Consider the following 13281-nt stretch of genomic DNA (forward strand, 5'->3'; position numbering starts at 1 on the left):
TCCTAAGCCAAGGCATTGTTGTAGCTACGGGTGAGATAGCAATGTCTAGGAATTCTTCTTTCACTATACAGTAATTATCTATAGTTTCTACCTGCATCTTACACACCAAATTAGTTGGTTTTGTTTGTATGGTGTATGATGCTGACTTAATTCACAGGTAGTGTTTCAGTGTTAGGATTGTCTTGGTAACACAGTGAAGTTTTTCAGTGTTGTAATTCCAAATAACTCGTCTGGTTCTGTGTTTGGTGGGTCTTCATTCTCCAGGGGTGGACAGAAGGGAATGAAGCAGTACCTGTAGAGAGTATAGTGAGGCAGCAAACATTGGGAGCCCAGTTTTCAAACAAGGACGCCTTGACATTTCCCATGCAAGGAAGACCCGGGTGTCCACAGATCTGCAGAACAAGTTGGGAAAAGTGAGCAGCTTCCACTTGGCTCCAGGGCTTGGAGCCAGTCCTGACTGTGAACACTTCCTTGTAGAGTGTCATTAATGGTGAATTGTGAGGCAGGAGGTGAACACAGGGTGTGGACTCTTGCAAATAACACCAAGCACCAACAGTCTACTCTTCACTCCAAAACCCCTCCTTCTGCTTGTACTTGAAGCTAATTAGAAAGGTATCTGCAGGCTTGAAAATTGGGCTCTCTTCAGAAAAGGACTTCTGTGGGACTATGAGGAGTCTGAAATGTGTGCTACTTACACACAGAGCTTCTGTGCATGGAAAGCCAAGACTGTGGTAGTAATTTACTACAGTGGAGGTGTTAACACAGTCATTATGATTTTCCATTGGAATTTTCCACTCCAAATTTGTACAGTGAATGGGAGCCATAGAGGGGCTCAACTTTGAAATAAGCTCAGAAAATGTGGTATTTTAACTTAAGATCTGCACAGAAACTCTACTTTCCTTGTGCTCTTGGGCTAGTTTTGTGTTACCTTTCAGCCTTTTGTAGTTACTCTTGACTACTGTCCTCGGTCTGAAACCAATTCATTTTTTATAAGCATCAAGGCGGAGACCACAGGGTTCAGATTACACTTCCACTTCGGAGGAGGAATATGGCTCAAATCACAGCTCCCCTAAACACAAACGCTCCCATACTTCAACAGCCACACAAACACCGAGGATACGTGGCTCTGGGCTGGGCAAGCAGAAGCACAACGGCAGAGAAACGGATGAGGATGAAGATTTTGATGACAACCCTGACCCCTACGGCTTCATTGCTCAAACAGCAGAGATAGCAGAAATAGCCAGGTGAGGTGGGGCTTTATCTGTTAACCCACGAGTTGAAAATGGGTTGTTCTCTCCTTGGTGTTCAAATCAAACCCAGGTGTGGGGGTAGTGTTGTTTGTGTGCCCACATATCCTTTATATATGAACATTGACTTGGAAGGGTTTCATGAGCCTTTACAGCCTGGATGTGCTGGTTGTACCTTGTGTCTACAGAAGGCCATGGTGCAGGGCATTGTCTCTTGGTTTGTTTCTTGTTCAAGCTGTGGGAAATCTAATTGTTTATACCTGCATAACTCTGCTCTCTGCTGGAAGTCACAGTATGCGTGTGTATGTATGGTGTGGTTAGTGTGAACTCTCTTAATTCTCTGCAGAGGAAGTCAAATGGATTAGCAAAGACTGAATATGTAAACTGTTGAAGCTGCTTTGCCTGAAGCTGGTCAGGGAGCAGTAAGAAATAGCTGCAGGGCAGAAACCTCTTTGCTTAGCACAACTGAATCTGAACCTGTCTAGACCTTGTATATAAATGAATCGTTGCTTAGCTTGATGTCCCTGGATACGGTGCTTGCTGTGTACTGGTGGTCTGTTGGTTGCCTGGAGGGCTTCAGCAATAAAGCAAATAGATTCTTTTTTTAAACAGTGGCATTTGAGGTTTGTCATCTCTAATATGCAACTGTGTTATGCCAACTTTCCAGAAATACTGGTCTTCCATTGTACTGGCCATACTTGAAATACTTTTGCCTGAGGAAGCTGCCTTGTGTCTGCTTTTGGCCACATCACCCTCGCCGCTGCCGCGCTCACCTCGAAAGGGCTTTTCTTGCTGAAAGTTGCTGTCAAGCTGCTAGAAAGTGTGTCAGCCTTTAAAGCAGGCTGCTCTACCTGTGCTGCACAGTGTGTGTGTGTGTGTGTGTGTGAGATGCCAGCTTCCCTCCCAGCAGCACTCCCAGCACCGGGGAGCTGGGGCTCTCAGCAGCTATAAATACAGGGTTGCGTCAGCCTCGTCTGGCAGGGCTCTGTCACAGAGTCTGCCTGCTAATTGCAGCTCTGGTTTCCCTTGCTGCTCCCGAATTAACTGGGAGGGGTTTAGAGGAGTCAGGGAGAGTTAAAAGGGAAAATGCCACTTGTTTACAGTAGTGAGTCACATAATGGAAGTGTTTGGTGACAGCTCTATCCAAACCAGCACAGAGAGGGGTTACCTTGTGCAGGCAGCTCAGTCTGCATTTTATTAGTTCAAGTGTGCATTTTCTTTCCAAGGAAATGTTTTGATGAACTGACAGTTTTATCACATTGCCTGTTTCCCTTGTGGGTGCCTTCCAACTTGGAATATTCCATAATAACATGGGGTTTTTTCTTGGGTGGGGTGTTTTGGTGTTTTTTTTGGTAGGCTGTTTTGGTTTTTTTCATTAAAAGAAGACAGTTGTTTCAAATGAATCTAGCTGTAAGATTATATTTTCTCATGGAAGTTTTCCTTAAAATTACCACAGCAGCTACTTCTGGTCTGAAGGAGTTTTATTAAAGCTCTACTACAAACAATCCAGAGACTTAGGAACTGTTTTTGAGCTCTAAAGCAGATAGAGCAAGGTCCTGCCAACACTGAATGTTAACTGGACACCTGTCAAGGGGCTTGAAGTTTCAAGATTTGGTTTCTGAAAACCAGATCCCTCTAACGTATGCCATGCTTATCCTCATAATCCCTCAGCTCTTGTGGAGAATGTGGAGGCATATTGTGATTTTCAGTCTACAGACCACAAGGAAAATGCAAGAGGAATTGAGGTTTTTTCTTTCAGTAAAAAAAAAAAAAAGTTTTTTCCCCTGTATGTACTTTTTAATGGAAAACAAGACCCAGGAAGAAAAATTAACTGTACTGTGTTAAGAAAACAAACAAACAAGAGAAAGAAGTAGAGTGAATAGGTGGGGGAGCAATAGCATAAATTTTTTTTATGAATTGTCTCTACTTTCTGGCAATGTGTAGTCACTAGAATTTGCTTTATATCAGTTCTCCACTTTGAAGCTGGATTCAGGAGGGAAGGAGATTAACTTTTTATGCAGCTAGAACGTTCCTCAGCACCCTGCCAAGGCAGCCCAAAAAGCCCTGCTTGCCCTAGCCTCTGCAGAGTTTATAGTTTCCACAAACCTTTTGTGGCTCCTTTTTTATATGTGATGAACGTGAGGAGTGTTGCATTCTGTGTGCTGATGGTTCTGCTTCGTTGCCCGTGCTTCAGGCTCAGCCAGACCTTGGTGAAGGATGTGGCCATCCTTGCTCGGGAGATTCACGACGTTGCTGGAGATGGGGACTCCCAGAGCTCCTCGGGGACAGGACCCAGCCCCTGCCTCAGCTCTGTGCCCAACACTCCAGCTTCCACCATATCTGCCAGAGAGGAGGTAAGGTGGGATCACTGGCATCTCTGCCCCTCGGTGCTAGTGAGTGCCTGGGACATGGGAGACCAGGGCAGCGTCCCCAGTTGCTGCAGCACTGAAAAACCTTCATTCCTTGTCCTCCTAAAAAGCCCCACTAGAAAGACCAACTGCAGCACTGAAAACCTTCATTCCTTGTCTTCCTAAAAAGCACCACCAGAAAGACCATCTGCAGCCTGTTTAGGGTGCTCTTTATTTTCTCCTCTCTGCCACAGCCAGAATCATATAATTTCCCAAGGGTTCTGTTTGGATGCTGGTCCCTGAAATTTGCATCTGAGGAACAGGATGGAGAGGATGTGTTGTGCTGCTGTGCTGGGGAGCCAGAGCCTTCCTCTTTGTTTCACAGAAGGCACTGACCGTGTGTGCTGGCTGCACTCTCTGTGTCAGCTGTGTTTTTGTCTTCTGCTGTGTCCTTTCTGCCAGGACTGTTGAAATGCTGTGCAGGTGTTGCTGGAATCCCTTCCCTCCATCTGAGTATTGATGGAGGAGGGCAAGGACTCTGGGAGCTGGGCAGGGAGGCAGGCAGGTAGCTTGGGAAGTGCTGTCCCCCAGCCCTTCAGTGAAGTTGTGGCTTCCTCCCAAACTGCTTAGCTCAGTTTGTCCACACTAGGCTGGGAAGGAGAGGCAATTTCTTAATTTGTTTCACCAGTGCTGTAGCACAGGGACCAGCTCAGCTCAAATTTTGCTGCAAGGTCACCAGGAGGCTTCAGATGCTGAAGCAAAATTGCCTTTGCTACTGTTTAAATCCAAATTCCCTCCTGTGTACCGCCAGTGTGGGCTTAAAAAATACACAGCTCTCTGCTGCTCAGATGGTTCCCCTGGCCCCGTGTTGTCTTTGACTGCTGTGAGAATTGCAGACCCATCCTAGGCAGGGTTCAAAGCTGAGACCAAGCCTGTTACTCTGCCAAGAGGGTCCTTGGAGGCCCCGTGATCCTGCTGTGGTCAGCACTAGATCAAGTTTAGGGAAATACCCAGAAGATCAGGCGAGCGTGGCTGTGGTTGTGCTAAACTGAGATCAGCTGCAGCCTGCTCAGGGAGGGGTTTGTCCTGGGGCCTTTTGGAGCCAAAGTGCACAAATGTTTCACAATAACTGCAGGCTCTGAGATAAAGTGTTTTATTGCTTTGTTTCCTTCCAAGTGCCACACCTGCCAGGCTGCCTTTTGTATTATTCTTTTCAAGCAGTAAAGGTGACATGCCTACTGTACTTGTGACTTGCAAATGAAACATTTTACTGGGCTCCCACTTGCTTACAGGAAAGCAGGGGAGGAAGAGCAGCATCCCTGCTTTTTTTTGGGGTGCCACTGAAGGGTTCAGCCATAACTCAGCTCTTACAGAGGGGGCTGCTAGAGGGGGACACCTGGAGAACAGTGTTTCTGCTCTGTGCAAAATGACAGGTGATGAATAGCAGAATCACAAACCCAGGATTGCTCAGACCTGGATGAGGGTTTCACTGTGGCTTTGCAGTGCTGCTGTGTGGGACATGCCAGCCAGTCCCTCACAACAGTCAGGAGAGCAAATTCAGGACTGTCACACTGTAGGGAACTCCTGGCAGTGCCCCCTGCCAGAGCAGTTTTTGAGATCTTACAGTGGTGTGAAGGATGAAGCACTGATATTAATCAGTGAAGACAGATCAGGAGCCATAACCTTTGGTGTGTTCAGGTAGTGGCTGAAAACACTCTAAAGGCTTCTAATGAGGCTTCCTCTGAGCAGGAGTGGATATCAGCATGGTTTCAGCAGGGCCAGCATCTGGCAGGCCATTTGAGTACACCCAAAATGCCAAAGTGCATTGGTGTTGATGCCTGACATGATTGATAGCCAGGAGCAGGTTCCATCAGCAGGGCTTTCTGCTGGCAGTGCTGAGATGTGGAGCCAGATCCTGAATAGCTTTCAATCCTAAAGAGTGCAGCTTGGGGGTCTTGTTATGAATGCCAACAGTATAAACTGATGTGAGTTTAGTAAACAGACACCTCATCTTTGGCACTGGACCAGATTCAGCACCAGTGCACTGCCATGCCTGCTTCCCCCAGTCTGAGTGTTGTTGAAACTGTGCTGAATTAATAATTTTGGCTTGATGCAGAGAAGCTGCTGGGAAATTTCTGAAGATCAGTGTGTGTGATGCTAAGCACTGTGAATTTTGTGTTTATCAAACAACTTTATATTAAATATTCTTGGAAAGGACATGTGGTGAGAAATAGCTACCATGGTTATAATAGTAATATATTGAAAGATCTGATAGAAGGAATTATGTGAATAAGAAAAATTTTCTGTGTGTGGGTGTCTCTTATGCTGCAATGGCTTATGCAGTGTTGTATTTCATTCTGCATTTTAGTACTAAATATTTATATCTATTCCAAAAAAGTGGGGGAAAATGCAGGAAAAATAAGTACTGATACTGGAATCACTTTTGAGTGTTTAATGCTGTACCAGAAACATCATCTGGGACCAGTGTGTGGTTGGCATTTCTCAGCCTCAAATGAACTGCTTTTTAAATTAGTTTCATTAAGAAGCTTAGTTAAAGTTTAAATGAGGAGTATCTCCTTATAAGTTAAGGTGGAGCCTTAGATTTAAACCTTATTCTTCACTTTCTGTTCTGCCAGGTTCAGTGCTGGCTTGGATGTTTGCAAAGGAGGCTTTCCATTTCCCCAGTGTATGTTTGGGGTGGTTTTGTTTTTCTAGGCTCAGCTGTATAGTTTATGATAAGATAGATTCTTGGAATACAGAGCTGAGTACTGCTACAAATTAAGCAAATTTAAAAAAAAAAAACAACAAAACAGAACAAAAGAGTTCAGCAAGGATGAAACCTTAATATTTCCTGTTTACCAAAGCCTTGGGTTGTTTGGGATGCCTTGCTTTGGGGATGTGTAGGTTTTGTAGGACCCAGCTTTCTGCAGAACTTGGCCATCTAACTTAAACCTCAGCTGCTGCAAACACAGTCCGGTTGGGTCATCCCAAATCACTGGCTACTTCTGCAAATTTTAGCCCTGCATAAAATTCTTTTGGCAGGTCTTTTAAAAAAAAAAGTTGATAACGATGTAACAAAACCTGAACAGCCTGATTAAGTTTGTTAAATTGTTGTGTAGCGTACTCAGTATGAGTGTTGGTACAACAAGAGGAAGTGCTTACAGAAAATGTGAGAACAGAACAGGTCATGTACAGAATCTGGGATGGTGGAGCAGGTGCTGTCCTTGCCTTGTTTTCAGCTGGTTGTGCTGAGACCTGCTCACTGTAGGAATATCTCATTCCCTTCTGACACTTTTACTGCTGCAGTCAGCCTAACTTACTGTTTCTGCCCTTTGTGAAAGGAGGCTTATTAGCTAAATATTTTGGCTGTTCTGCCCCTGTGCTGTAATATCTCACACCTGCTGCCTGTGTATAACCCAAGTGCTGCTGCATAGTGTGGGGAGCCTGGCCCTTGGATGGCACACAGTTTCCTCACAAGGAGCTGTGTGCTTTGCCAGCCAAAGAGCCTCTTGGGCTGGGTGTTCATCCCTTTCCCAGAGCACTCTGGATTTCACTCAGCACAGTCCAGTTTGGATAACTGGGAATCTGCCTGAGGCCACCTCAGCAGAGCTGGCTGCTGACAGGATCTCCGTGGGCTTCAGTGCATGATGGGGGGTGGGCACCAAGTGCTGGTCCTCAGGAATGTGCTTTTGGGAATGTCAACCCCAAATAACCCCAAACCCTGTGTTCTCTTTGATACTTGCTGTCACAGTCATTCACTAGCATTGATCTCTTTGTTTCTGTTTTAACACAGATTGCTCGTAGATCTTTTCGGCTGGCATATCCATCTCAGGTGCACTTTCCATCCCATTATTTTTGTATCTGTCTTGTCACTGTTATTTTCTTCCCCTTCTTTTAAAGGTTTTGTCAGTAAACCCAACAAGAGTAACTGTCTTGTCGTTTCTGTTCTTCTTGTTAATTATTTGCTTTTTTAGTGGTTTTGTATTGCTTTTTCATCTCTTTCATGTGTTACTAAATGGTTTCTGGTTAATTTGAGTGTGTCTTTAATGTTGCATTGATGTATTAAGACATAAGATATGGGAAAACAGGGTCCTTTTGAGTTTTAGCTAAATTCAAAAAAGACAAAGATTTACTTTTCCATACATGCTCAAGACTCAAAGTTTTAAAGTAGAATACTCCACAGAGTTTTGTGGTATGACTCCAGTGGGCAGGCACTTGCAGGATTGGGGTCTAATAATTCGCTTACGAGCCCATACCTGTCTGAACAAGACTTAAGTGAATCAGTGTTCCTCTAAATCTGCAATACCTGCAGTGAGTGCCTGTGAGCCTGCTTTCCCTACTAATTTTTAATGACTCATTACTCATTATTTCCAAGTTGGTGCAGCACATTCCAGAAGCAAGTCTGAACTACCAGAAAGTGCCTCCGGGATCAGTGGAACTGAAGGATTTCGACCAAAATATGAATGATAATAGAGAAGAGGATCCCTCAAGAAAAACAAGGACAAGAAACCGTGAGGAGGCAGGCCACCTTTTTCTTTACTTTATATATGACATGGTTTTAAGCTGCTGTATGTCTTCTTGTTCTTTGCAAGCTGCCAAAGGAGGCTGCTCAAAAAAACCCCAAACCCACACTTCTCAGCAGCCCTGATGTGTGGGTATAAAACAGTGTTTTAAAAGAAAACAGAGGAACAGAACCACCCATCTTGCCAGTAGTGACTGGAAGTTTCCCATCTTGTGTAAAATGCCAGTAAAACCTGAGGCTTGGTCTCCTGTTTTTGGGAGCACACATTCAGTGTCAGAGCCTTCTTAGGCTGTTTCACTGCTGTCTTAGAGAAGAGCTCAAACATCTCAACTTTGAAATCTGAAGCACTGATAGTTTAATGGCACTGTTCTGCAGCTGGCATCCTGGTTAGAGCTGCTCGTGGAGCAGCAGTGGCAGGATCTGGACCTTGGGAGGGGTGTGTGACTGGTGGCACAGCTGGGCTGCAGTCTGAGCATTGCTCCCTCCCATGTTACATGCAGGGTGACCTGCAAATCACTGGGGTGATGCTAAAGGCTGGGAAAGCCTGGCCTGCACTGGAGGCTGGGGATGGTGTTGGGATGAGGGGTGATGGTGCCAGGAAGAGGAGGAGAAAGCTGCTGATCCAGCACTGGCTGTTGCTCCTGCCTGCTGTGGTGGGAAGGAAGAGCTGGGCAGAGGCTTCAGGGGGGCAGAGGGGCAGAGCTGGCTCCTGCACAGCCAGTCTGGAGGTGGAGTGTGACTCACACAGGGACTGTGGGCTGAGCCACTGGAACTGATCCTGTCCTGTAGCTGCTTTGAATCAGTTCCTTCCTCTCCTGTAGAGAAGTGCCAAGGCTGGATAAAGGGTGCAGCTTCAGAGTGCCCCCAGCTTGGTGTGGGCTTTCCTGGCAGAAGCCTGGAGGCTCTGCTGAGCCACAGGACTTGAATATTTGGGGTTTGATAGTATTTTATTAAATCAGAATATAACATGGTGGGATACCTGGCTGTGAAGGTGATTTGAACTTATATGTGTCATGTTAGGTAGTTTCAACTGTTTGTGGGGCTTCTTGCATTCTGATTTGACTTTTGGGTTTTTTGGGGTTTTTTGTGTGTGTGGAAAGTCCTAAGTGCTGTTCTTTCAGAAATGCTTAAATGCTTATGTTACTGCAAACAGCTCTGTCTCTAGCAAAAGTCTGAACAAGTTGGTATTAACTTTTTTGCCAAAGTGCTGCAATAAAGCCTCACATCATCTTAATCTCCCCTGAACTTCAAGTATCATCCACACAAAGATGTTTCAGTGGGGATGATTTACTGTACAAAAAATTCCTGTTTTGTAATATGCTGCTTTTGCTAAAAGTTTTCCAATCTGTCCTCATATTTTAGGTAATCTTTGACAATCTGATGTTGAACCCAGTGTCCCAGTTATCACATACAATCCGTGAAAATACAGAAAACCTCGCTGAAAAAATGAAGTAAGTAACTTCTTATCCCTGGCCTGAAATATTGACTTGCTGGTGAGTTTGTTGGCTTGCTACTTGTGGAAGATATTGTACTGTTGTCTTGAAAGTTCTGTAATCTAGATGCAGGAAATCTACATGTAGGAAATAGTGTGTGTGCAGTGAACCAGAGGTAATATGATTATTTGCTATCACTTTTCCTCATATCTTTGGCCTTTGGAATTTGGATGCTGGATTTGCCTGTTGATGCCTTGGTTTTGAAATGCTGCCTGTGCAGAAGATAGAGCAGAAAACTGGTGGATTGTCTCTTTTTACAAGGCTCTTGTAAATATGCAATATGTTACCAAGCTTGTGAAATCTTTTCAAAGTTTGTTGTTGCTCTAGAGACATCAGAGGGAAGGACTTTGGATTGTTCCTAAATCAGCTGAAAGTTGCTTTATCCAGCTTCTAATCCACTAATCTCTTTTGTTGCCACATCTTGTGATAATTAAGTCTTTTAAACAAGCAGTTTTTTGATGGCAATTTTAAGATCTCCTCTACTTTTGTATTACAGGATTCTGTTTCAAAACTCAGAAAGGACCTGGGAGGAAATGGAGGCCAAAATCAATTCAGAAAATGAAGTGCCAATTCTGAAAACATCAAACAAAGTAAGTCCATGCAAACAAGTGAAATACTAAAGACTTGATCCATGAAAGCTTTGTAAGAAACCAAACCAACAATGTCTGACCCTTCTCAAATCCATTTCTGGAATTTCTGGTCCATTTTCATGTGTTGAACTGCTGGATTTTGTTACTGTTTGAAGTGTCACAGAGTGAGTTCCTTCTGTGGTTTTGTTTCACCAAACCCTTTCCCTGTTCCTTTGCAAATGATCTTCAAAGCCTGGGTTTTTTAACAGGTGTAGAAGTTCAGGGTCATTAGGCCTCATTTAAACATTTACCAGAGGGTCACCTGCCATGTGGTTCCACAGCTTCAGTTGCAGACAGGTGTTCCTCACGAATGTTTGTTTTCCTCACCTGGAACTGTTTGATATTAGGGCAGTAAAAATCCACCTCAGGGTGCATTCACTCACGTGATTCAGCCTCTCAAGATGGTGCTTGTGTTCTCATGGCCTTTCACTGTCCTTGGAGGGGATTGTCAGTAAGGATTTAAGGGCAGTAGTAGACCCAGTGAATATGATTAATGCTAAACAACCTCGTGCTAGACCTGTGCAGCAGTATAAATGTGGCCAAATACCCTGTCTGGTCTAGGAGTTGAGTTTATAAATATCTTTGTGTATTTCATGCTAAGGAGGAGTGTTTGTACAGGTGTAGCATTTCATAAAAGCCCCTCTGGCTATGAATATGAAAATGCTGTAGCAGCTCTTGGTGACACAGTGCAGAGCAGGCTCCCTGTGCACTGACCAAATGCCCCTCAGTACAGCTTTACTGGTAAATGAGCAAGGTTGGGCCTGACCTTGAATCTTCTTGATCAGATAATGCAGAAGCAGTAAGACTTGATTTCTGTGTCGGTCGAGTACTTTGTTGCTTAATTTTCCATTCTGATGCTTTTGTTTCTAGGAAATCAGTTCTATCCTGAAGGAGCTCAGGCGAGTTCAAAAACAGCTTGAAGGTTGGTTATCTAAAATGTTCCTGTTGTCTCTCAAATGCCAGTAGAGTTGCACAAAATAAAGTATTGTTGGCCTGATTTGTCAGTGAAAGCTGAGAAAGGATGCAGAAGTTCAGGCTGTTACCACAGTGCTGTCTGATGAATGCATAGGGAATTAACAGGAGATTTATCTTACACTGCCTGTTTTGAGGAAAAATTTTACTATTGAAATGTAGAAGCTGTTGCTATGGAAATGCTTTTTTTGTGGTAATTAGCATATTCCCATAAGATAAAATGGTGCAGGACTGGTCTGATGAAATAGTATTTAGCAGCTCTTTCAGCCAGTAAAGCTGTGCTTTTTGGACTTGAATTTTGCACATAGATCTCTGCACTAGGAAAAACAAGACAAGCTCTTGCATCATCTAAAAGTGTAATAAAGACATGTAAAAACATCCAGGCATCATTCTGGGCTCCTGCTAAAAGCTTGCCATTTGGCTGCTCTAGTTTGTCTTTTCCAATTTAACCAGAAAGTTGAGAGTCCACATCTCTTGAGTCTGGGAGAGGTTTTGCTTGTTAAAGCTGTTTAGACCTGAAGGTATTAATGAGCAAAATAACCTGACTAAGATGAACAGAAGTACTGCTTACAGTTCTACTGCTTTCAAAATGAGGGTAGCAAACTTCTGTTTGGAAACTTTGCTGAGTGCTGCTAATGAGTTTATGTCTCTTTTTTATTTTTCCCCTAGTCATAAATGCCATCATTGACCCTACTGGAAACTTGGATATAGTCGCCAGTAACAAAGCATCTTCTGCTGCTAAACAATCTACAGCCACTAAAGTCAGGACTGCTAACAATTCTGGGTCCACACTGGAGACTTTGTCCCTACCACAGATGAGGAACTACGCTCAGAAATCGAACTGTGGGTCTTCTAGCTTGCAAGATTCGAATTTCATTCCAGATGGAGAGAAATATGTGATCTGATACAATATTTTGTATTGCTGTTATACTGTAATCTACTGTTGCATTAGTATTGTGTATGAGTGGTTTGTGGACAGTTTGTGTGGAGCAGTTCTTTAGATTGCTAACATGTTGCACAAAAAAGAAAAATCTATGCTGTGAGGGTGAATGGAAAGTCTGTGTATGCCTTTTAAACAAGACTAGCACTGTGGAGCAGCACATACTCAGCACAGAGGCAATCTGATTTTTACTAAATTACTCATTTATTTATTCTTCCAGTGTGCCATAAGAAAACAGGCTTTGCATATTTTCCATTCAATACTGCTGAGGCTAAAGTGCTCTTGCATTGGCCTGTTTATAACTATTAAGTTGTAATGAGGCTCAATTTGAAAAAAAAAAAACACACCTTTTTGGTACTATATTTGTTTGGGTTTTATTTGGTTGAATTTTTTTGAAGTGTACAAGTGAAGCATTACAACTCTGTTGGAATCAACTTGCAAATCCAACAGAACAATTGTGCAATATCATGGGTTTCTGAGAGAAACCCTTACTTGCAGTTGTGTAAGATTTCCTTTCAGCAGTCATAAAAAAGAAGCCACACTGAAGTTGTGCATCTGTTTTTCAGTCCAAAAACGAAAACAAGACAGAATAAACCCTTTTTTTTTTCTCTTGGGAAAGTATAAAAGTTAATAATGGTATGAATGTAAAGACTACCGATACACCTACTATTTTTGATTATCTTTCAGACCCAAAGTTTGGGGTAGGTGCAAAATTTAGCTTGCCACATTTTCATGATTTTGGTACAAATGCTGTCTTTAAGCTGCTTTTCTTTTTTAATTTAAATATACAGTCTTTTCGTAATGAGCTACAAATGCTCTTGGCTGGGCCAAAGACTAAGATGTTTGCAATTACCTAATTGCAAAGAAAACCATCTGTTCCAATGGCTCGTGGAATAAACTCAATTACACAGTTGCTGTGAACTAGTGCAATCACTTGACAGCACTGAAAAAATAATGGCTTCAATGTAGCTCCACCTTTATGGCTAATTCTGTTAAGAATTTTTTTTTCAATGCAAAAGTGCTTTTGAAGGCCACCATTGTGGTGTTCCTCAGAAACTATTCAACAATATCAAGCACTTGTGTAGGAACGTTTGGGATTTTTGTCTCTGGATTTAATTTTTGGTCCATTA

General features: G+C 43.3%; 1 protein-coding gene across 2 annotated transcripts in view; it reads left to right on the plus strand.

The window, feature by feature from the left end:
- Positions 1–12858, plus strand: part of CEP170B (centrosomal protein 170B) — a 55192-nt gene extending 42334 nt beyond the window's left edge. The window contains exons 13-20 of one of the 2 annotated variants that reach the window (XM_054286705.1): positions 995–1244; positions 3442–3601; positions 7389–7427; positions 7971–8114; positions 9480–9568; positions 10107–10200; positions 11110–11161; positions 11881–12858. In XM_054286705.1, the coding sequence (XP_054142680.1) occupies positions 995–1244; positions 3442–3601; positions 7389–7427; positions 7971–8114; positions 9480–9568; positions 10107–10200; positions 11110–11161; positions 11881–12116 (1064 nt within the window). In that variant the 3' untranslated portion in view covers positions 12117–12858. The remainder of the gene's footprint in view (positions 1–994; positions 1245–3441; positions 3602–7388; positions 7428–7970; positions 8115–9479; positions 9569–10106; positions 10201–11109; positions 11162–11880) is intronic. The other variant, XM_054286704.1, reaches the window with a different exon arrangement.
- Positions 12859–13281: the final 423 nt, after the last annotated feature.

The sequence above is a fragment of the Melozone crissalis genome, unplaced genomic scaffold (assembly GCF_028551555.1).
Source record: "Melozone crissalis strain CALT ecotype California unplaced genomic scaffold, PUWL_Pcris_2 ptg000056l_1, whole genome shotgun sequence".
Lineage (NCBI taxonomy): Eukaryota > Metazoa > Chordata > Aves > Passeriformes > Passerellidae > Melozone > Melozone crissalis.